Below are 24265 nucleotides of genomic sequence, written 5' to 3' on the forward strand. Positions count from 1 at the left end.
AGATCAAACCAGTGAAGTGGTCAGGGTTAAAAAAACAACAAACCCCCCCACTTTTTTTGTATGGGGATATAAATAATTGTTTTTTTTCCAGTGTTCCAGTTTCCAGCACAGTTCCTCAAGTGCTTATATTGGTACAGCTACTGGGGTGATTTAGCGGATAGGACTACATGGATGCAAGGTTTAACCTGGCTTTGCTGCCAAAGCAAACCTACTATCCAGCTGTGCCCAGGTCTTCCCTGCTCTGATGCAGGATGCTGTATATCCAGTTTATACCTAGGAGGAATATTTCTAACCTTTTCTTAAAATCCTTGGATACTGGAGACTCACTTTCTTGTATCCTATCCCAATGTTTCATTGTTTCTGCAGTTAGAATCTGATCCAAACATCAGATTTTCTCCATTGCAAATTAAGCCTAGTATTAGATATTCTCCACTGCAAATTAAACCTAATGCTTTCTGTATTTCTACAATAGACAAGGAAAAGAATTAAACTCTATCTAGCCTTTCACTTGTTGAATGCCTTAGCATGTGCCACCTTTGGTATTAATCACAGCTGAAACTTTGTGGAAAAGAATGGGCTCCAATGAAGTTGTGTTTTAGAAATTTTGAAGTTTAAATTTTGGAAACTTGAAACATTCCCTTCAGATCAAAAATGACTAAGTGACATTAAGAAAGCAAATGTCACTCCAGTCTTCAACAAGGGCAAGAAGGAGGACCCAGGCAACTATAGGCCAGTCAGCCTCACCTCCATCCCTGCAAAGGTGATGGATGGAACAGCTCATTCTGGATGTCATCTCCAGGCCTATGGAGGAAAAGAAGGTGGTCAGGAGTAGCCAGCATGGATTCACCAAGGGGAAATCCTACTTAACCAATCTGATAGCCTTCTAGGATGGAATGACTGGCTGGGTGGATGAGGGGAGAGCAGTGGACATTGTGTACCTTGACTTCAGCAAGGCTTTTGACACTGTCTCCCATAACATCCTCCTAGAGAAGCTCAGGAAGTGTGGGTTAGACGAGTGGACAGTGAGGTGAATTGAGAACTGGCTGAAAGGCAGAGCTCAGAGGGTCGTCATCAGTAGCAGAGAGTCTGGTTGGAGGCCTGTGGCTAGTGGCGTCCCCCAGGGCTCAGTACTGGGTCCCATCCTGTTCAACTTCTTCATCAGTGACCTGGATGAGGGGACAGAGTGCCTCCTCAGCAGGTTTGCTGATGATCCCAAGCTGGGAGGAGTGACTGATCCACCTGAGGGCTGTGCTGCCATTCAGACAGACCTGGACAGGCTGGAGAGTTGGGCGGAGAGGAACCTCCTGAGGTTCAAGAAGGGCAAGTGCAGATTTCTACACCTAGGGAGAAATAACCCTAGGCAGCAGTACAAGCTGGGGGCTGACCTTGTGGAGAGCAGCTGTGCAGAGAAGGACCTGGGAGTGCTGGTAGATGACAAATCGACCATGATCCAGCAGTGTGCTCTTGTGACCAAGAAGGCCAATGGTGTCCTGTGGTGCATTAGGAAGAGTGTTGTCAGCAAGTCAAGGGAGGTGATCCTGCCCCTTTACTCAGCCCTGCTGAGGCCTCATCTCAAGTACTGCATCCAGTTCTGGGCTCCCCACCACAAGAGAGACATGGAGCTACTGGAGAGAGTCCAGTGTAGGGCTACAAAGATGATGAGAGGGCCGGACCACCTGCCCTCCGAGGAACGGCTGCGAGAGCTGGGCCTCTTCAGCCTGGGGAAGAGAAGACTGAGGGGGGATCTTATCAATGTGTACAAGTACCTGAAGGGAGGGTATCAAGGGGACGGGGACAAACTCTTTTCAGTTGTCCCATGTGACAGGACAAGAGGCAATGAGCAGAAATTGAAGCACAGGAAGTTCCGCCTGACCGTGAGGGGGAATTTCTTCCCTGTGAGAGGGACAGAGCACTGGACCAGGTTGCCCAGAGAGGTTGTGGAGTCTCCTTCTCTGGAGATCTTCAAGGCCTGCCTGGATGCAACCCTGTCTGACATGCTCTAGGTGACCCTGCTTGAGCAGGGAGTTTGGACTAGATGATCTCCAGAGGTCCCTTCCAACCTTACTGATTCTATGATTCTATGACTATTCTTTTCAAACTGAATTTTAATTTATGATACTGAATAGGCCAGATCCAGTTTTATGCGGGTATTGAAACAAAATATTGATGTTTTTCTGTCTTAAATTTTTCGGGAGATTTTTTTGCTCATGAATATTTTAGAGTTTTGTCTTTTTTTCTGGATTTAGGAATAGAATAATCTTGGCAATCTCAAAAACTCTTATGATGGGAAAGGAATTTCTCGTCTTGTTCCAGACAGTAGGCATGGCAGTTCAGAAAACCGGCAGGTAAACTGCAGTGTCCCTTAGAGTGTATTCTCTGTTGATAATACTGCCAGCAGCAAATTCTTCAGTTTTAGCCAGAATTGATGTTTCCACTGATGATTACTTGTAAGTAGGCAGTGTAGCAGTGAATACCTTACCGCTCCTTTTCCAGTTGAGGAAATTCTTCAGGGCTCTGGACTGCCTAGAGAACAGCAGGAGACACTGCCTCTGAGATATCGCTAACATTCAAGAGCTTCATCCACAGTCACCTGCACAATCCCCAGCCGTGTATGGCAGAGGGCTGGTTCCTAAGCAACACATTTCTCAAGCCATTAAAGCAGCTGCATTCAAAAGAGGAAAGTAATATGGTCTGCTTTTTATGGGCAGTACGTCCTGATTAGGATTGTATTTTTGTGTACAGTGCACGCCCGCTTCGGTGTATATGCCATTATCTCTGTTTAGTGTGTAGTTTATATTTAACTGGGCAACTTTGTTCTTTTGAGTAGGAAATGCCTTGCCTCGTCAAAATATTTAAGCAGGATAGCCTCTTTTTACACACAGTGAAAACAATGCGAAGATTTGCAGTTACTGGAATGGCTTTTGGCTTAGGCTTTTAGCCATTGCTGGTGCCATGCTAGGATGTATTCCAGCTTCACATAATGAAAATGCATAGTCAAGCCTGTATTTATATTAGCTGTGAAGCCTTTTCTCTGTTGGCAGGCATCTGCAGATTACTGCGACCACAGCTTCTGAGTCCGTTCTCCATACTTGCCCCAAGGCCATCTTCTCTAAGCTGTCCTCCTTCTCCAGCCCAGCCAGTCAGGGTTGCTTGTAGCAAGCTTTGGAGACACCACTGAACAAATGTTTGAATCTGATGCCACTTCTTTTGCTTCTTTTTCTAAAGACTCAAGATGGTGACTTAGTTTAAATGTTCATGGGGAAAGCTAAGCATCTGCTCTAGCCTTCTTGTTTCTGCCCTGTCAGTTGTTGCAGAGTAACTTAGCAAAACACTTGTAGATTTTTCCACAGCAAGATGTTTTGGATGAATCTGACACACTTCCTACTTTCTACTATAATTCAGAAAGTAAGTGTTTTGGATTACACCTGAGGCTGACATGTCTCAGTGATGGTTGACTTTTGCAGCTAGGAGTCTACGGCTAGGAGTCTACGGCTAAGCGTGACACTTTACAGATGCCTATAATGCTAATGGAAATAGTAAGAACTCAGGTTTTCCATTTCTTCTCCTGCTGAGTAGATCTTCTATGTAAGTGATGATGAAAGTAGCAAAGTTGGCCTTTTGGAAAAGGCTCCCAAATGGATATTTTACCTGTTTATTGATCAAAAGGTTGGTGTCATCATTGCCAGCTTGTTCAGGAAGCTCACAAGTTTTAAAATAAAAATAAAGAGCCAAACCCATTCCGCATTGTTTGCCAAACATATCAGCATGGCATAAGTACAACCTGTTTGTTTTCCTGCAGATTAGCAGTGATGACGTTATTGCTGTGTGGGGGAGACATTTGTTCAAGATTATTAGGATGCTGAGGAAGATTTAAGACTGCCCATGGGATGTCACTTTGCTGTGAGTGAGGTGTTCCAATGGCAGTTAACCTTTCCTTGTGTTTCAAAATGAATGTAAGCATATGTGGGACAACTCATATAGGATATTCTATTTTTACTTCCTCAAATGAGCTGTTTGGGGAGTTCATTATACTTGCAGCAGGATTAGGCTGGGGTTTTCTTTTTTGCTTGCTATAAAAACCCTTGTTCTGAATAATCTGCTTTAATTTTATGCTCTTCTGCAAATTGAAGTTGGCTGCTGAGAAGAAAATTCTCAAAAGCAGCAGGGCCTTGAAATAGATCAGGAGTGGTTTCTAGAAGTTGAAACAAATTGTAATTGTTTAGGAAGTGATAGCACCGCTTATGTAAAATGGTGCCATGTCAGCTTATTTTTACACATGGTGTTTTATGTTTAGCTGGACAGATGTTTGTTATGGTTTCCTTTTTGCTGTTAACCAGATGCAAGATTGCTTATTTTCTTACGGGATTGTTTTGAAGACTGTCCCCTTTTAAAATGTTGTTAATGGGGAAGGAAATCTATAAACCTGATATAATAGATATGTTAACTATTAGATAAGAGAAGGAAGAATATCCTATTTTATTTTAAAAAACAATACAATCAATGCATAAGAATTTGGACACAGAACAAAAGTAACAAACATAAAATGCATTGTAAATAATAGACAAGGACGAGTAGGAATTCTGGCCCTATTGAAGTCGGCGGGAGCTTTGCCGTTGACTTCAGCAGGACAGGATTTCACCCAAGGATGTGACCTCTGCCTCAGGATCCACCTTGTTAGGTTATCTAGGTGTGTCATTGTTTCCCTGAGGACTCAAAGCTGCATGTGGCTGAGTTTCTTTGTCCTCTGCTGAAGTCCAAAGTACCCAGTGCGTTGAGGTGAAGCTGAGGCTCGGGGCTCAGGACTCAGTGTTTTTTGTGAGCCATAGCGTAAGAAGCTGCGTATCCACATTTTCCGAGGTTGCTGAAGGAAGCATGAAAAGCAGGAGCTGATGTGAGCTGTGGAAATCAGACCAGGCCCTTGTGTCCAGTGATGATTTTGAGGGATGAGAGAATGGGGATGAGAGTTATTATGAAGTTCTCAGTGTTGCTTCAGTCCATGGTGATGTCTAGCCAGCTCCTTGCACTGCAGCCAAGAAGGAGGTTCACCAAGGCACAGAGGGGCCTCTCTCTGCTTTTCAGGAGTTCGTGCCTAGGATCACAGAAATCTTCTCTAGCATTTGTACCCTGATCACTGTCAAGCAGCTATAGCAGCAGGGAAAGTCAGATACTTATGTGTGTGTGGAGAACAAAGCTAATTTCAGTTCATTCAGATCATGTTTCTGTAACTGTGACTGTCCTTGAAGATAGTTACGTATCACTTTCTGGAGTTAAACTACTCCAGAAGTGTTTTATGTGATTAGAATTGCATTATTTCACAACAGTACTGACCATAAATAAATTTTTAAAAAGCACTTATAGTTTCTAATATGATTGGGAGTGAGAATGAGAGGAACCAGCCTAGAACATGTTTCCTGACTTCAAAGTCAAGAGCAGCTATTTAAGAAAGCGAGATCACAGGCAGATCCAACTTCTAAAGAGGAAAAAATCATAATTTCCTCTGAAATCACTCTTTGATGCAATTGCGAAGATAACAAATGGTAACAGAAAGATTTTGGACAGAGGTATAATGGCTGCTGTAGTTATCCTGTGAAATGGAAAGATTATTCTGAAAAAAAATTGCTGACATCATTATTGAAGGTCACTTTGAACTATTGTGTTTATAATTGAAAGTTAAAGGTTGATTTGGTATCTTCTGTTTCAAAAGCAACAAAAATGTGTAAGAGATGCTCAGTATGGTAATCATTCATCTATGAGATGAAAGATAATGCTATGCATGAGGAGATGCAGAAAAGGCTGCAGTTCATGGACCCTGCATCCTGCTTACAGTTGCAAGGATTGTAGATGGCATTTTATTCACAAGAGAAATGCATAAACTTTCTAAAGTTTATTGGGGAGAGTGAAGTTGAGATCTTGATCTTGAGTTTCACCAGAAAACTGCCTGCTGGCATGAAGCCAATTTCAGGATGTTTGCCTTAATTTCAAAGTTGATCATAATTAAATAGTGCCCCCTCTAAACAAATTATCCTTAAAAAGCCATTCTGCTTTATTCCTGGTGGCCATAGTACAGCTGTCAATAGCTGTAGCTATACCTAATGAAGCTCCAAAATGTGGTGGGGTACTCTTGAGCTGTATGTAAGATTGAAATAAGTCACTAGCTTCCCCTTCCCTTTCCCTTTCCCCTTCCCCTTCCCATCTTTTTTCTACGAATAAATCCTGTAGCAATAATTTCTACCTCACCCTGCTCCTGAAACTGGTCACGCTAGTGTCCTGATCTCCCTGCTGCTAGGAGCTGTTTCTCTCTCACAGAGGTTGCCTCTCCCCAGTCCAGTTCTTGCCCAAAGAGTGATTTGTCATAAAGTATGTGACAAGGGAGGGCAGTCGGGTACCAGCTCTGCCTTTATCTGCAGTACGAAGATAAAATTTCCATTGGTTTGGCACCACTGAGTTATGTTCATTTTGCAAGACACTGGCTTTAGTTAAATGTAAATTAAATGGCTATGTAGGAAATGGCCTACAACTATTATTAGGCATTACGTTTTTGAAGCAGAGGCATAGAGCCAAATCCTGAAAGAATCTTATCATCTGCAGCTCCTCGGATTTTAGTGATGGTGAAAGGGGGAGGGAGAGTGGCTCTGAACAACAGGGAGCCACAATCCATCTTTAACTGGAGGCACTTAGAGAAGGATAATGTCAAGCTGCACAGCCTGACTCCCAGCTTCTGCTTTTGTTCACAACAGAGCACATCCTCCTTAGATCTGTGTGCAATATATGGAGACAATTAATAGGTCACTTGCATGCTGAAAGTAAATGCATCATTAGTGCCATGTATCACTTAAAAGTTAGTCCCATTGCTGTTATGTAGGCACCACAAAAACCTGTGTATACTAGCACACTGGAGAGTGAGTGCACATCACAAACATTTTTGTTTTACAAACTGCATGACCCAACCCTGCAAGTTACCATCCTCCCTCAGTTTGGTTTTCTCTGTAAGAAAAGTTCAGCACGTTGTAGGATAAACTTGCTTCATTCAGCAAGGTTGGTGTTGACTCAGGTGTGCAAATCACTGGGGTTTGGGAAAGCTTGATCCTATAGTCTCAGCCTGGAGCCAAGGTGAAAGATGTCAGGAAGATCTCTTCTGAAGCAGTTTGGTAGCTGATACCAAACCAGATTAACTATTCAGAGAAAATTAATCATACCCTGGACAAAATGCCAGAGAGCTTTCTCTGCAGAGTATGTGATATGCTTTGTGCCGTACTAAATGTGGATTGCAGTATGGGATCAGACTAAAAGTCTACCTAACCAGTATCAACAGCCTTTGGAAAGAGCCTGAGAATAAGGCATTAGCAGTATGATCCTGCTCTGCAGTTGGCAAATGGAGAAGATTCTGAGCTCTGTGTAGACTGTTATGTTCAACAGCTGCCAAAGGGCCTATCTTCCACTGTTTCTTTTCTTGGGTCTTTTTTTTTTTTAACAGTTCCTGTTTTAGGTGTGTTCAACATGCAGTGACAATGAATTTTTCAGTTCCATTTCTTCATTCTGTGAAAAACATGCTACCTTTTGCTTTCCCTAAAGTGAAAGATGATATTTGGCAAAACATGCAAATGCTACTCTCAGATGATAGAGTATGTCCAGATTACACAGTGTGTAAGGAAGCATCGAAGGCAGGAGGTAGGCAGGAGGAAAGGTCTCAGGCAAAACATTTCCATTCTTCCAAACAGCTCTCCTTTCCCACTTCCTGCCCCTCACAGTGTTTAGTAGTCTGTGGCTCAGATGTAGCTTTCCCAGTATTTCCCTGTCTTTCTTCAGCTAAGTCCCAGAGTGGTCATTCCATGCCTCCTGGGGGCTCTGTGCTGGCCTCTGCAAAGGGCAGGCGAGCCTTGTCCTACCGTGGTGTGTCTCTGCAGACCCTATGGTTCATCACTCAACTTCTTGCTCAGACAGGCCACCTCCCTTTAACTCAAGATGTATTTGTTTTCTCCAGGACCTTGTTGCATGCACGTTCCCTGAGCGTGGCAGATTGTTTCTATTTTCTGTCTTAATAAAAGCCTAAATTATGACTCAAGTATTCATTGGTGTTGCTTTTAACTCCTGTGTTCAGGCCACTCAGTGACTAAACTTTGCCATAAGGTTTAGCATGTTCATTTAGCAAGAGGTAAATTGTTTTTCACTGGTCTTCATATTCCTGTACCACCTAATAAATCCGTATTTGAAATCCAGAGTTTGGTCCTCAGTCAAATTGATCTTGATATTCAGACTAGCTTTGGAAAATAAAACCATTAAGACATTTCCTGTGGATATCTTGCTCATAGTTGGCTGCAGTTTATGATGGGAATTTTTTCATTTTGTTTTGGAGTTTTTTTCCACATCTTTTGTAACATATTTTCTTGGTGCACAGCACTGGAATTTCTCCAGACTGAATGTAAACTACTACTACTACTGTTCAGGGTGGATGAGTTAGCCCCATCACAGCAGTCTTTCTAAAACTCAGAGAGTGGAATCTCTTTATCACTCTGATGGGAGTTAAGTAAAGCCTAGGAGTCATGTTGACTTTCTATAATGTAATGAAATTCATTGGGGAGGTTTCACTGCAGTTCTCTTGTTCTCTTACCCTACTTTAGAATTCATGACAACGCTATCCCTGCTTTTGGAGAAGTGTGCAACTGTCCAGCTGAAAGCAGTTCTGGCTGTGACACATATTTGCATAAGACTGCAGAAGAGAATGTGTGGAAGAACTGACATATGAAAACACCTAGGTAAACAAATTTGTCTTTCCTCTGAAGGGAGAAAAGTTTTCCATCTCTGTGTGCTTTGGAAATTCCCATGGTTCACTAAATGAGATTTTTGTAAGATTGACCTGAAGTCTACCTTCCTCCATTTGTTTGAATCTGTGTCTCTCTTGAATGTAGCTGCTGTTTGAGAGCTGTTGGCGGACTAGATAATTTCAGACACGGTGGGACTTTGAAATCCTCAACTTTGTTCAGCGATTCTAATTACTTTTCGTAGTAGGAGGGCTAGGTTTAAGGCCAGGGGAAAGAGATTTAAGCCAAGATTTATGACTGCTGTCTTTTGGAAAAGTGAGGAGTTTCTTGATTTTGTAGTTGATGCTGTGGTGGCAAAGTCAAAGCATTGGATTTAATTTCTGGCTCAATTAGCTCAGCTTCATAGCATGCATTTTTCCATTTTTTACTCTGAGTTTTAGCTGGAGCAGATGAAATACAAATCTCACTTGATCATATTGTAAATTACTTTTAGCAATATGTTTATCTACGTATTATTCTGTGCATACTATTGATATTAGTGTACAATGCATATGACTGTTGATTTGCAGGAAGGTATTTATTTGAAAGCGAATGCCTCAGTCCTGCATTGCATATACATAAAATAACTTTTTTCCTTTTCCATAATTAATGAAGAAACATTTAAAAGCCCTGCTGCAGAAGTTAGGCTTGATGGTGCAGCTTGGAGATTGGGCTGGGGCTCTTTTGAACTCCTGGATGCAGTCTGAGAGGAAAGCAGCGCTTCATCCTCACAGGCCGTATCTCTCTTAGGAAGTAATGTATACATTAGGAAGTAATGTGACCCAAAGTAATTTTGCAGAGCAGAACAGTTACTGCTGAGATCCTGATGTCTGCATTACACAGATTTCAGAGAAGACTAGTTTGGACAAGCTCCTGTCTGTTCTTGTGCGTTCGACACCTGGTAGTTGGACCACACTGCAATGTGAACTGCAGTGTGGTAAATGGGAACAGTAGGGAGATTCACTTCTAAATCACTTCTGCACTCCTGCTTAGAACAAATATGCTGATGTACTGCGCCCTTAAATAGTTGAATAAAGCTCCTGAGATAGTGGGTTTGGTGCTTGGAGTCAAATTTATTTGTAAAGGAATTATAGTTTGTTGTCAGTACCAGCACACATCTATGTTACCTCGGTGTAGATTTTCTGTGGTCTATGACTTGACTGTGATTCCTTTGGAATGTTTGAAGCTTCCTAGTGCTTTGCACAAATGTTGGGTTTCCTCTGCCAGTGACCCATTCAGAATGATGGTTCCTCTTGACACAAAGAATAAGAGGGTGCAATGGGATACTGTGCCATTATGTTGCTACTTGCAAGGTTTATTCAGTGTTGAACAATTTGCTGTATTTCAATGCATGTTTCCTTGTGTATCTGTATTAGAATTAATCCAGCAAGACCTACAGAAGGTTTGAAGAGCATCTTAGTATCCAACTATCAAATTCTGTTGATGATGATGCTATGAATGAAGGTAGGATGGCAGAATACCAGCTGAAGAAAGTGGTTAAAAACAGTGGGTAGTCAAACTCAGAAGAGAAGGGTGAAAGACAAGCAATCAGAAAGAACCAGGGTATGAAATCAGTGGTGGAACAGCAAAATAAAACCTCTGTCAAGACAAAGGTGGTGTCAATTAACTGTAGAATAGCAAAGAGATAAAGGAGTTTACATGTGAGAGACTGGCAGATTCATTTGATACTTGTATTTGATAAGAAATATGGAGAAGGTGGGATGCTATTTGTTTATTTATTTCTTTTTCTTATTGTTTTTTTTCTTTTTTACAGAGAAAGGGAGGAATGACAGCGCTATTTTATCTTTACTTGATTAAATACAGTGCCATATGAGAAGTTACTTAAGAAGAGGAGGACTAGAAGGAAACTTGTAAGTTGCATAGGGAATTTGGTAGTGAGAAGTCAGAGACTAGAAAAGGAAAATAGATGTGTGCAGAGGAGACACCCAGTGAGTGTTTAGTGGTTGGTCTTGGGATGTTCTTATTGCTTCTTTAGATGGTTCCTCTTGACACAAAGAATAAGAGGGTGCAATGGGATATTGTGCCATTATATTGCTGCTTGCAAGGTTTATTCAGAGTTGAACAACTGCAGAGAGATGGACTGTCCAATTTCTATGGGATGTAGATTGCTTAGCTTTGCAAAATGAAGGCTGAGGGTTTATGACTGGTCTCTAAAAGTCCACTGAGTTAAACATCAAAGAGGGAGAAAGGCCACTCTTGATACAAAGATACGTGAATAAACATATAAAGCACTTTGGCCAGAGAGTAGAAGAGTGTTGGTGGAGCTTTCCAACACTGGAGATGGGAATTAGCAAGTCTCGAGGGAGAGCCAGGGTTGCCCGTGACAATTGAGACTAGACTTGGCAATGTAATAAGCAAGAAGTCCTTTCTAATATTGTACGTATGGATTCGGGTAACACTGTGAAGAGAAGCCTCTCAATCTGCTCTCTGCATTTTTCAAGAATTTTGAAGCAACTTTTTTGCTTTTCTCAGAAAGAATAGGACAAAACTTCCCTACACAGATTGTGTCCAAAGGCATAAATCTTGAAGGAGCAGATTTTGCAAAGGCCTCTCTGACTATATTAGTTCCAAGGTTGTTCTCTAGGACAGGACTCGACTGCTGGCGATACTAGTTTGACTGATTATAGCTTTTAATGAGCGCTGTTACTGTCTCTGTTAGATCAATGTATACGCGTATGGCCAAATTTGTAGGTCTCATGAATTGCATAACAAAATCTTCCTCTGGTGCACTAGTGCAAGGCACATTTCTGATGAGAGAAGAAACTCCAGAAGGAGCTTCTCAAGCGTCCCTCTACACAGAGGAGTTTGATATACCCTGCTGATAATCCTGTTATAAAGGCCCAGGCATGGGAGCTGCACCTAAACTGAGATAGTGAATAGACAAGTTGGCCATGACAACACGTCTATATGTGGGAATGGCAAAAGCCTAATTGTGTGCACATAAACGTCTCTTTGTGTTAGGATGTGTTTCTTCTGTTTCCAGGTGTACTGGATGCCCTGCATACGTTAGTAGAAGTTGGGCCTGCATTATGAGCAAAGGCTGAGTATTTCTGCAGAATGTAGCTTACAGTATGTGGGTGATCTAAAAGGCTTTGTTGGCCTTTCACATTGGTCATTACAATGTACGTGTGAAAAATTACATGTTTATGTGCCTTCTGAAGCATATTGCTGATGTAGGAGCATAGGCAGAAACAGTGCTCCATGGTTTCATTAAATACCCCTGTTTTGCAGGACATCCGTCCTGAGTGGGACTGAAAATTTCAGAGCACTACATTCTGCTCTTGGTTTAGTTGATGCAAATACAAAATAGCTTGAGCTTTTATATCAGTGTAGCCAAGTAGACTAAAACGTGATTCTATGTATCTTTTCTCCAGATAGCATGTATTTTAGTAGGTACAGTCTAGACAATGCCTGCGTGTGCTGCTATTAACAGTTGGCTGGAGCTGGAGCCTAGAGACAGGAAAAGTCTCTGTGGGTCTATCTTACTGCAAATAGTGTGACTTACACAGGTGCACCTGGTTGCATTGTGCTCTAGGGACAGCAGCACATGTAGGATTCAGCTGTGCCATATTCTGGGATATAATGTTCACAAGTTTCGGTCTTCTTAGTTCACCTCTGAAACTAAAGATTAAATATCTCTATATATCTATCTAAATCCACATCGCTGTATATATGTCTGCATATATGTCTCTTTTTATGTCTGTATATATGTTTCTGTATATATGTCTCTTTTAACTCTTAGCCTGGGAAAACAACTCTGAAATCTGAAAGACAGGCTTTACTTTTTTGGCTCGCATGCTTTTATGTAGCCTGTGCAACTGTAAATCTGATTAGTGTCCTTCATGGTACAGTGGTTGTGGTGGAATCCAGTTTGCCCTCCCAGGATTGTACAGCCTCCACAATGTGAATAGGAGTAGGAAGCAGAAGAATGCTTTATTTATTTATTTATTTTAAATCCCTGTGATACGCCTAGATAAAAAGCCAGCTGAGCTGTTTTGCAGTGTAAAAAGGTGGGAAGTAAGTGAGAAGATACTTTTGTTTAAGGGTAACAAAGCTGCAGCATTATAACTATGCAATGACACTATTTCTCCGGGTGTCGTTGATTCAACTAATAATGACAGCATTTTTATTGCAGGACCAAACAAGAAGATGGGGTGCCAGGGATTTATGAATTTGGGAAACCAGCTTCTTCGCCGAAAAAATGTGGACTGTACTCGAGAAGACAGTCGGCTTTCGCGATGCCTCAATACATTTGACTTGGTGGCTCTGGGTGTAGGCAGCACTTTGGGTGCAGGTGTCTACGTACTGGCTGGAGCCGTGGCACGAGAAAATGCAGGACCTGCCATCGTTATCTCTTTCTTGATTGCTGCTTTGGCTTCTGTGCTGGCTGGACTCTGCTACGGAGAATTTGGTGCTAGAGTACCTAAGACGGGATCAGCTTATCTCTACAGTTACGTGACTGTTGGCGAGCTATGGGCCTTCATTACTGGATGGAATTTAATTCTTTCCTATGTTATTGGTAAGTATAGTAGGTGCACTGCAAGACTGTAGCTTTTATCCAAAATGACAGCATCGTTTGAAACATCAACCTTGTTGGCACTGTTGTATTGCTGTTATAAAATAGAAGCAACAGACTTGCTTGTACTCACTGAAGATTTCAGGACTCTCTTGCAGGAATGCTTTTATGGTGGCTCCTGTCACTCTGAGAGGTGACTGATGTTGCAGGCTGAGAGTCTGTACTGAAGCTGGATTATTACTGCAGCTACTTCCTCTGAACTTCCACATTATCCATTTGGCATTCCCTTGACTGAGAGGCTGCTAAAAATTAGTCATGAAACAGAACTTTTTTCTTCTTCCTAAGGAAGAAGCAGCTGACAGCAAAATGCCTTTACACATTCTGTACTTTAAAAAGCTGTGCTTCTGACTGATTATGGATTAATTTCTAGTGCCTTTGAAACCTGTTTAAAGTACCTGAAGAGCAGAATTTTTTCTTGTGAGTGATTGCAAATTAGGCTAAGGGTGAGTTGCAGGTTCACAGGCTCTGAAAGGTCCAAACTAAATCCCTTCTAAGTCCTTAACTCCCACTAAGAGAGGCCTTGGATGAAGGTCTGAGCATGCGATGTACAACTCAGCTGATACATAAAAACTAAACCACATTTTGCTAATTAAAGATTCATGAAACCTTGTGAGGCTCCTGTCTCGTCAAACATGTTCTGGGCATGCTGCTTGTCATCATGCCTATAATTAAGGCAACTTGTCAGTTCAGAGAGAAGACTTACTGGTTAAAATAAAAAACAATATCCATCTGAATTATTAAAGAGAGTTATTTTTTTTTAACTGGATTTTATGGAATGTGCAGCTGTTACCCTGGAGATTAGTTCCCATGGTGCTGGGGACAGGAGGGTAAGATCATATCCAGACTGGTATAGTGATGGAGTAGCTGCTTGTCTGAGATGGTGCAGACTCAATTCTGTGCTACCTGAAACTTCTTGCTCCTTTTCTTTTTAAATTAGAAATGAGAGGAAGAGCCAGAGTCATTTAAACTCACCTCCTTAAGAAATGTGAGTCCAGTGATTTTTTTTATGAGTCAAGTTCACTGCAGGCAGAGGATAAAAATAGTTTTTAAACAAACTAAGCATAACACTTGCTCCAGATTTCCAAAATGGACTCTGCTTAGACTACATGTAGAAAAATAAAACAGCTATCTTAGTGATTTATCTTCTCTGACCAGAATGGTAATGATAAATAGTCTTCTCCATGCTGTTCTGGTTAGTTACAGGACCTTTCCTGCCTTGATACTGGACAACCAAAATGAGTAATGTAGTTGAGGAGAGGCCAAGGTAGCATCCTCAAACCTGATTCTGCCAAATGCACAATGAGAAGGTTTACCTATATAACATTATACTCACAGGATCTAGACTGAGACTGATATTTTTTAGATTTTTTTGGTCCTCTCATAATGGCTTTTGAACTACTACCTCAGCTGTTACTTTAGAACTGACTGCTTAATATATTATCATAAGGCAGGAAATACAAAAATTAGATAGATGGTATCCATGAATGTGCTGTTACACAACTTTGTTACTCTTAATTCAATCCTGTGACAACAAAGTAGGTTTACAACTGTCTTCCTCATAATTTGAAGGAAGGGTGGCTAAGCAGAAAAGAAACTCCCAAGGGAATATGAGCTGTAGCAAGTCTGTTCTTTATCTTATGCAGCCCATTTACCCACGCTGGTTGCCCTTTTTGTGAGCAAGGATAACTCCCACCAGCTTCAGGGGTGTGGAAGGGAAAGATATGTTGGCAAGCACACTCTGCAGTTCAGAGCTGCGGGCTGAGAGAAGGCAGGCAGCCAAATTTGTATTCAGTCATGCTGCAGAAAATCCAGAGCAGTGCCATTGAAACCAGCCAAGGCAGTGAGAGCTTGCGTCTATACGTAAGGGATGTGGCCAATTGGTATTTTTCACACTGAGGCTCTGTGGCTTCTGTTCAGCCCAGGCAATATGAGAAGTGCTGGGTAGCGGTGATGAATTGTGGTCTGCAGCATGTAATTAACTAAGCGACTTGGACTGGGAGTAGGAGTCCATGCCAAGAGGAGAGGCATGCGCAAGGCAGCTTCCTCCCACCCTGTCTGATAGGGTTTGGGCTTAGCTGGGCTGAGATACCTTGGAGCTGGCTTAGGACTGGAAACTGGTATAGGATCTTGGAGGTAGATGTCATGTGAAAGTGGCTGTGTGACTAGTTGGTGGTCACCTAGACTGGAAGGAAGTAGGCTTTCAGGAGCAGGATCTGGTCTGGACTTTGTTCTGGGGCAATGAAGCTTTGGGGGATTGTGCCAGATTTGAGGGAAATGTTTCAAGAGCGGGAAGCTGGGGGGAGCTGGTAGAAGTATGAGTAATAGCGTTCTTGCAGAATATCAGTTGTTCAGGCGAAGGGTCCCGTCCTAGCCCATACCTGTTTCTGTAATGAGCGAGAGCAGGAGGTCTGCACCGGAGCTTCTACACCCTTCTGAGGGCTGTGTGGTGCAGATGGGAGCCAGCTTGATTCTGGCAAGGTTGTGCTGGCCCAGAACTATTCAGTCCTTCTGGATACAGGTTGACTGCATGGTCTAGTATCTTAGAAACACACTTATTTCTATAATAGCAATAAGATATTACTCAGGTGTCTCCAATGCTTGACGTATGTCAGATTCCCCCCACGCCCTCAAGGATGTTGGTTACAGAGGGTTAAGTATAAACTGTTGATAGTTATGAGGAACTGACTTCCGAGCAACTAACATCCAGTATAAAGAATACAGGAGCTGGTTGGTCCTGTCCTAGAACATGAAATATTACAGGCAGAACAAAAAAATAGAACTAAAGAAATAGCTTCCTTCCTAGAATTGCACTGAAGTAAGTTGAACAATTTGAGTATGATACACAATAACTTTGGATTTTTTCAAGGTTAAATGTCTTGCTGCTTGATGATGTTGCTCTCCCATCTCTTCAAGTACATTCACACTATGCACTTCTCCATTTCAGCAAACAGAACAATATGCAAACATGTCTGATTGATGGCTTATGTTTATACTGTTGAAAAGCCAGATTGGCATGATGAATGTTCCTGATTTTACTGCAGGTGATGCCAGTCCATTGCTGAAGAGGATTTAACTCTGGATAAGCACAGACATTGTTTAAAACAATTGCAGGAGCCACAGTTGGAACCTGAAAACCTGCCCGTATCAGATCCAGTCTCTGACTTCACACTACTGAATGTGTCAGGACAAACTGTTCTAGGCAGAAATGGACCTAGACAAAGTCCTCTAAAGAACTGCTCTGCATACCAAAACCAAACCAACTCCTGTTTTAGTCAGGCAATTATATACTGTAGTAATTATATCATGCAATTTGATGCTGTTATATATAGTGTACTGTATAAGACATTGCTAGTATAAAGATAACCACTATAACACAAATGGGGAGGGAGAAGTAGGCTGTCTGTTACCCAAATCTTTTTATGTTGTACAATCCTGTCACTCTTTGGTGATATCTCTTCATTATTACTATCTCAGATCTCAGAAATGGCTCTTCTGGCCCAGATAATGTCTCAGACTTGGTCATTGTGAGACCTAGGTTCAGTCCTCACCCCAGCAAGCAGTGCCTATTTTTTTTTTCCTGACATAGGAAATGTAGGCTGTGGAGGGGGTAGTCTTAATGCTTACTGCAGGGAGGAGTCAAGTCACTTGCTAGAATTAGCATTAGGGTCCTGCTATATAATGACTTATGCTCAGATAATCCAGACACTCCATTTGAGTCAGGTGTGTGATTTGATCCTGCGCAGATACTCTAGCACTAGAGTCTGAGCTGACTTATACATTGCCAGAGTAGATTATTTGTATAGGTGAGGTGAGTTTTGCAATCTAGGCTCTGGTGCTCTAGCTTTGCACTGTCCGAAGCTAGACTGCCTCATATGAAGTCTCTCTGGCTGGGCTGTAGTAACCCTGGTGTAGACACATATTTAGTGATTTGTGCTAGCATGAGAAGAGACTCGAACATCCACAGCAGCAGAGATTACAATGTTTTGAGGAAGTGAAGGCTGCTAGAGGGCATAAGGAACATATTATTCCAGGCTATAAGTCAAGGCAAAATGAGATTTTGGGAAAGCTAAATCTCTGTAAGGATTTGTTTATCCTGTCAACTAAGTGTGCATCTTTGTCTTACCACCTACATTAACATTGAAGCACATGCTAGGCATGAATATAGCCTAAGTTCTGAGTTCACAGGAGGGTGAATGCTGGAAAATGATAGGGAACTTTGTACTGTCCCAGACTGTCGTTCATGTAATCTGGAAGCATGCAGATCCCAAGCCTGGCTGTACATTAGATTGGAATCTATGATGCAGTGTAGCCACATTGGATCTGTAGAGGAAAATCTGCTACTAGCCCCTGAGAAATGAATGCAGACTTGCTTTCTGTCATCTTGCGCTTTGAGGCCTGCCATGGTAAAAAGCAGTACAAGGTGCCTCTGTTTGGAGTGTGTGCCAGCCATGAAAAGTGATCTACATAATTTCTGTCCTTTTCCAGGAACCTCTAGTGTGGCCAGAGCGTGGAGTGCAACATTTGATGAAATCATAGGACAGCACATTGAAGATTTTTGTAAAAAATACATGACTATGGATGCTCCTGGAGTGCTAGCGAAATACCCAGACATCTTTGCTGTGGTCATAATCTTCATCTTAACAGGTAACCCCCTTGGAGGGGTTTGTGAGTCTTGGACTTTCCTCTTCTGTAATTTCATTGCTTGCTTTTGGAATAGGCACAAAGTCCTCATTTATTTCGGACACTTTATTAAAAGCTCTTTGTTTGCTCCAAGTGTTGGATTGACCTGTTTTGCTGCCCTGGAGTTAGCCCTGGACATATACTGTTTGTAAACATCTATTTAGAGGGAAGCATTCTAGATATTTTTGTGAGTCAATTTTAAAACCTTAAATAAAATTTCATATAAAGAAAGAAGGAAGCAAAAGGTGACTTGTTGCCTTCAATCAGATATGGAAATTTGGTCCTTCCTCTTCAAATCTTATTGCACAAGAACCTCATGTACTACTTTTTTTTTTTTTTTTTTTTTTTTTAATGTCAGACATGAAAACATGTATGGGCTTTAGTTCACAGCAGTGAATGCAAAACTTAAGAGAAATAAATGTGTGGAAAATAATCAGGTCCTCTTTTTTTTCCTTTTTTCTAAAAATATGCCAATGCTTTGGATCAGAATTAGGAAAAAGTTTTGAAAATCTGTAAATTTTAAACCCTTCTGAGCCTTTACTGCTCCAACTCCAACTGCATCTTGCAAAACATTGCCAAATATGAGCAAATTTTTAAAAAATTGTATTTTTCATGCACCTTTGTGATTCCCAGAAGGCAGTACTACAATATTACCACTAGCAGGAAGTGTAGCCTTGGGTGAGCACTCTGGGCAACATGCGGTGCTACTCTCCTCTCCTAGGTTCTTATGATTTTTTTTATGTTTTTATTTTCTCTCTCAGTGGTCACATTTGATTTTAATTAGAGGTTCTTAAAAACCAGGTACTGGAGGTGCAAATCTGAATTACCAGTTTGTTGTTCTGAGAAGCTGAGTTATGCCTCAACAAGCTTTTGGTTGCCAGTGCCTGTAAATATACTGTTATCCACGTGGACATCCTTAAGACCACAGGCTGAATTCCTGCTCTCACTGAGGTCACTGTCAAAAATCCCACTGATTTAAATGAGAGCAGGATTCCTAGGATGACACTTTTTTCCATATCTTAAGTACTAGAGGTAGCTGATCTGCTGGATTTCATCCCTGCTGGGATAATATCACATTATCTCCTGCTCCTAAGGAAGGTTGAATGTCTTTTGTAACTTAAACGTTTAGCGAAGACCTCTGAGACAATGTTTCTTCATGAAAAATCACTTGCAATGCTTCCTTCAAGGCCCTGAGTTTGTTGTAGTTGTGGTCTCTGGATGGAGTTGTGGCTCTGTGTAGATGGCAGTGTAGTGTGGTGATATGACTCAAGCTAGGGCTGAAACTGCTGGAAGCAGCATAGCTGTACTAGCAAGGCGCTTTACCTGGGATAGACACTAGATGGAAGTGCTGTGTGTGATGGTATGTTAAGCTGGGTAGTAGTAATGTGTGGGCTGGAGCCCCCATCGTCTTTACAGGAGAATTTATGTTTAACCTACCTGGCTCTAACTTGGGCTAGTTGGCTTTATGGGGAGACAAGGTGTATTAATCTGGGCAGAGCACAGCGTTAATGCAGCTCTACGTTTTCAGGAAGTGAGGTGTCCTGTTTGTAACTCGGTTATCTTTATGGCCCCCCTGTGCATGCTGCTGGTGGAGAAATATCTGACTGCCTGTTTGCCATTTTTCCTAGGGCTTTTAATTTTTGGAGTGAAGGAATCTGCCCTGGTGAACAAAGTGTTCACCTGCATCAACATTCTTGTTCTCGGCTTTGTCATGGTGTCAGGCTTCGTGAAAGGATCTATTAAAAACTGGCAGCTGACTGAACAGGACATTTACAACATCAGCCATGGCATTTACGGAGACAAGTAGGTTAAATCTTTCCTTCTCAGCTCTAAAATTGATGCATTTTCAATAGCAAGTTTATGGGATGGCTTGCGCAGTGATTCCCTCAAAACTGTTTAGAGTATCAGTGAAGAGGATTGCTCCCTTCTTAACCGTCACTTTCACTGCCTTGAGGGACAAGGCAGGTTTCAGTGGAGTTTGGTGAAAGCAGGCTAGGCTGATCAGATGAAGCTGGAAGGAGTTATATAGTCTGAATGTAGGTCCTGCTAGATAAGTGACCATTTCCAACATCACAACTAATATTCCTTTTTTTTTTGAGAAAAAAGGAGCTTTTTATATAACCTCATACTCAAGTCTGCATCATGCTGGCTCTGGTGCTTATAGTCATAGAATCTTAAACCATTGCCAAGTATAGCTGTGTAGCTCCTTTGGGCACTTGAGCAAGATCCTTGAGGCACCATTATACTTTTTAAAGACTTTGTCCTAAATGCTTCAGTAAAATGGAAGGCAAGTTGCAGATTATTTTAGTGCATTGCAGCAAGTTTATCAGAAATCCATTTTTAATGACGTTTTGTTGCTTGGCCAAAATCCTCTCTTCCTGCACAAGGCCAAAATTAAGGAGCTTAGAAGGGTTGCTGATGATGCAGGGCTGTTCATTTTCGCTTGAGACTGTGCAAGACAGACTGTATGCTCTGGCTTTTAAATGTCTCCATGTACTTCCATTCAGTCCTTACTACCTAAACCCTTTGGGCTGGCCTGCAAGGTAGCACAGTTTGGCACTAGCTGGAGAGATTGGTACATGTTTCAGGGGTCAGTTTGGCTTGAATACAAACAAGCCACTTATTGAGCCTTTGCAAAATTCAACCTGCTGTGAACATTTTTTCCTGCAAATAAATTGCTTCTGTAGGAAAAATCTCTCCTCCTTCCCTAACGCTATCCTGTGCAATTACCAATTAGTACAGTAGCATTTCACTGTAACTGTAGCACTGTCATCTATAACACTTGTTGTTTTTGTAAAATGTATCTAGGGGGTTATTTCACTTTATTATCATTTCTAGAGTAATCCACATTTGGATTGTCTGAGCTATTTATTTCTGAAAATAACAGGCAAGTTTTCATGTAAATCTCAGTTAATTTCTACAGTGAAGAGAACTGAGACGCTTCTACCTGATAAGACTTGCAGATCTAGGATTTACGTTTATTTAATTGAATTTTTCTTTTTCTTGAATTTTCAGTGACCAGAATTACTTGAACTGAAGGATGTTTTATACACATGTGACTCAAAACAGGCACATGATCCAGAGTGCACTGAAATCAGTAGGAGCCTGTCTATTAACTTTAATGAACTTTGGATTAGACCCCTCAAGGCATTTGCCTGCCTTATTAATAGATTAAGTTAATGAGATTACATAGTATTTTGCCATTCTGCCTGCACACACAAATGGGATATGTTTTTGTCATGTTTGGATGAAGAGTAATGTCATGTTTTGAAATATAAGAGTATATTGTTTTTTTCCTGATGTTCAGGACTCTCCTGTCCCATATTTCTCATCCTCAGTACTCAGGGAAAAGATTTTTCCTACTTATTGTTGTCCAAAAATGATACTTTTCTGTCTTGCTGCCACCATTTCATGTTTCTAGAGATAAGCTATTACATTCACTGTGTTTCATTAACTTAATATTGTGCTTTAGGTACAGTCTGAGCATATGTAAGAGATTTTGCCCCAACCAGGGATGCAGGCTCCTCTCCTCCGTCAGGATTTCAGGGAGGGTTTGGATATAAGCTTGCCACAGAGAGTTCAACATTCAGGACTGAGTGTGTTTTAGACAGTCAAAGCATCCTGCATTGCTCTCTGGTGTGTAGTTATGTACACTTTACCTGAGTCCATGTTAGGTGAAAAGCATATAGTTCAAATCTCTCTGTCTTCATTTTTCAGAATAGCATGCCGTGCTTTTTCAAAAATAATGAACTCATGTAAATGTTTATATGTGCATGCACATGGTAATATTAGGAGAGATAATTTAATCTTTATTATTTTCTCCATGTCTTAGCCAAGACATTTTTATTTTGGAAAAAGTGGGTGATGGGCATAAATCACGAAGCTTTTTTTTTTTTTTTTTTTTTTTTTTTAATGCACTCCAAAGGCTGTTGCAGGGGAGTCCAAATTTCAGTAATGAGTAGGGCTTAGCATTTTGCCTGATACTTGTTTGCAGGCTATGTGAAAAGGAGAAAATACTCGTCTGAATTCCAACTTTGGATTTTGCTATGAACTGTGTGAATGAATAGTCTTCTTGTTCCCAGTTAGGCAATATGTCTTCTAACCAAGTGCCATGCCTTTTAGTCAAACACAGGGAGGAAAGCTTTACGGTGTTGGAGGGTTTATGCCCTATGGATTGAATGGAGTCCTCTCAGGGGCAGCCACATGTTTTTATGCTTTCGTGGGATTTGACTGTATTGCCACCACAGGTAAGATGAAGGATGTCTTCATTCCTGTTATTAACCTGTTTGCTGGTAGACTGGCTTTCAGTAATGTTACACAGCGTAACACTGGGTAATAGGTAATTAAGGACACTGCATTCATTATCCCTCTGAACCTCAACCTCAAAAACGCAAAAACGTTTTTGACTCAGCTGGCTCCTTATTCTCAAAGTGCTAAATATGTCACAAGTCCCTTTGTGCTTGACTTCTACCTAGTTTTGACTTATAGCTGCTGTGGCCAGCAACTAAACCTTATAACCCACAAAAACAGCTTTCTCCCTTTTACTTTGCCTGCAGGGCCCAGTTCCATAGGTGTTTGCTGATGACACTAACCTGATTGAACCCCACAGGAAACACAATCTATTTTACCAGTTAGGTACCTGGGAAAACCCATGTTCAGATGCATCATATGACTGGCAGAGTTTGAACCTCTAACTCCAGATGATGCTTTAATCAACAAGCTATTCTGAAGAAGGATGGTTAAGTGCCTCCAGCTGAAGGTGTTCCACTTGGCTTGGAGTACGTAAAGAGCCAGAGAAAGAGGAAATTGTTAAGGAGGATTTTGCAAGTTAAAGCAGTTCCTCAAATTGAAGATCTCCAAGGTTTCTGAGAGAGCAGCCTTCAACAGTGGCTCATTTGTCCTGGCTTAGAGGAATCTCAGGTCCTTGGAGAAGGGAATGAGTTTCCACACTTTCCTGTTCATCAAGAACTGAATTGCTTCAAAGCCAGACTAGGAGGAGGAGGAGATCATCACAAAGACAGATAACCCAGTACTGCTTCTTGTTCCAAGAAGATTGAGAAACTCTGGCTCCATTACTCCAACTAACCCTAGGGCTTCTCCCTGGAAAAGAAACACATCCATCTGCTTTTGATTTATGGGCTCTAGTTATGGGGTCATTGTGGGGTCTAGTTCCTCCCTCCTTATGAGCTCATCCTTCTGAAATAGCAAAAATCAGAAGCTCTTGGCTTTGAGTCAAGAACAGCTCTGGAGGAGGAGAATGCTCAAAACTATTTCTTAACTAATCAGTGCCTGAATTTTGATGGTGTGGTGTTTTTACACATTCATCCCAACTTGATTGTCCAAAGTTCTCCTTAAAAAATGGAGAAAGTCCTCTTTTTAAGAGAGATTTTCAAAAATTGATATGATCATAAGGTGCTGTGCAAACTCTGATTTTCCTTAGAACTGGGCACCTATGGTGCTGATTTTCACAATTTCACAGCTTTTGTGGAGGCGCTAGCTTAAATTCTCACTCCAGTGTTTGGCCCCCGACGGCATGATAATTTGTTGTTCCATCAGTTGTGACTACTGAACTGTTTTGGGGATCATGCTGTCAATGGGATAACAGGAATAATAGGAAATAAAAATAACCTGGTTTGGAGTAAGGACTGCTTTTAGTCCAGACTGAGTTTACAAGGCCTCCACAAATGTTGTGTTAGGAGAAGTGACAGGAGCAACAGAAGTAGGAGCAAACAGCTCTTATGACATATGTGAAGTGGATCCTTAAGGCCATCTTCAGTATGCAGCTCTGTACAGGTGAACTACAGCTTCACTGCTCACATAGCGTTTGCAAGGTCCAGCCAGAATGTGTTAGACTGGGATGAAGTTCTTTGTTGTCTTTTACTTGAATCCTTCAGTTTCTTTGTTCTAGGTGAAGAGGTAAAAAACCCTCAGAAGGCTATTCCCATTGGCATCGTGGCATCTCTGCTCATCTGCTTTGTCGCTTATTTTGGTGTGTCAGCTGCCCTCACACTCATGATGCCTTACTATCAGCTGGATACCAACAGCCCTTTACCTAATGCCTTTAAATATGTAGGCTGGGATGGAGCCAATTATGCAGTGGCTGTTGGTTCATTGTGTGCACTTTCAACAAGGTAAGACACTGCTCTTCTTAAATATTTCTCAAGGCAAATGCCTATCTCCAGCTCCTTTT

General features: G+C 41.5%; 1 protein-coding gene across 3 annotated transcripts in view; it reads left to right on the forward strand.

Moving 5' to 3' along the window:
* SLC7A1 (solute carrier family 7 member 1) overlaps positions 1–24265 on the forward strand; it is a 52736-nt gene that overhangs the window by 15931 nt on the left and 12540 nt on the right. For 2 of the 3 annotated variants that reach the window (XR_009958532.1, XM_062576972.1), the window contains exons 2-6: positions 12955–13338; positions 17881–18039; positions 19704–19878; positions 22198–22322; positions 23984–24206. Coding sequence is in view for 2 of the 3 variants with exons in the window: in XM_062576972.1 (XP_062432956.1) it covers positions 12969–13338; positions 17881–18039; positions 19704–19878; positions 22198–22322; positions 23984–24206 (1052 nt within the window). In the remaining variant the exon portion in view is untranslated. Of the gene's footprint in view, positions 1–10595; positions 10670–12954; positions 13339–17880; positions 18040–19703; positions 19879–22197; positions 22323–23983; positions 24207–24265 lie in introns of those variants that run through there. The other variant, XM_062576980.1, reaches the window with a different exon arrangement.

This window comes from Rhea pennata, chromosome 1, assembly GCF_028389875.1.
Source record: "Rhea pennata isolate bPtePen1 chromosome 1, bPtePen1.pri, whole genome shotgun sequence".
Classification (NCBI taxonomy): Eukaryota; Metazoa; Chordata; class Aves; order Rheiformes; family Rheidae; genus Rhea; species Rhea pennata.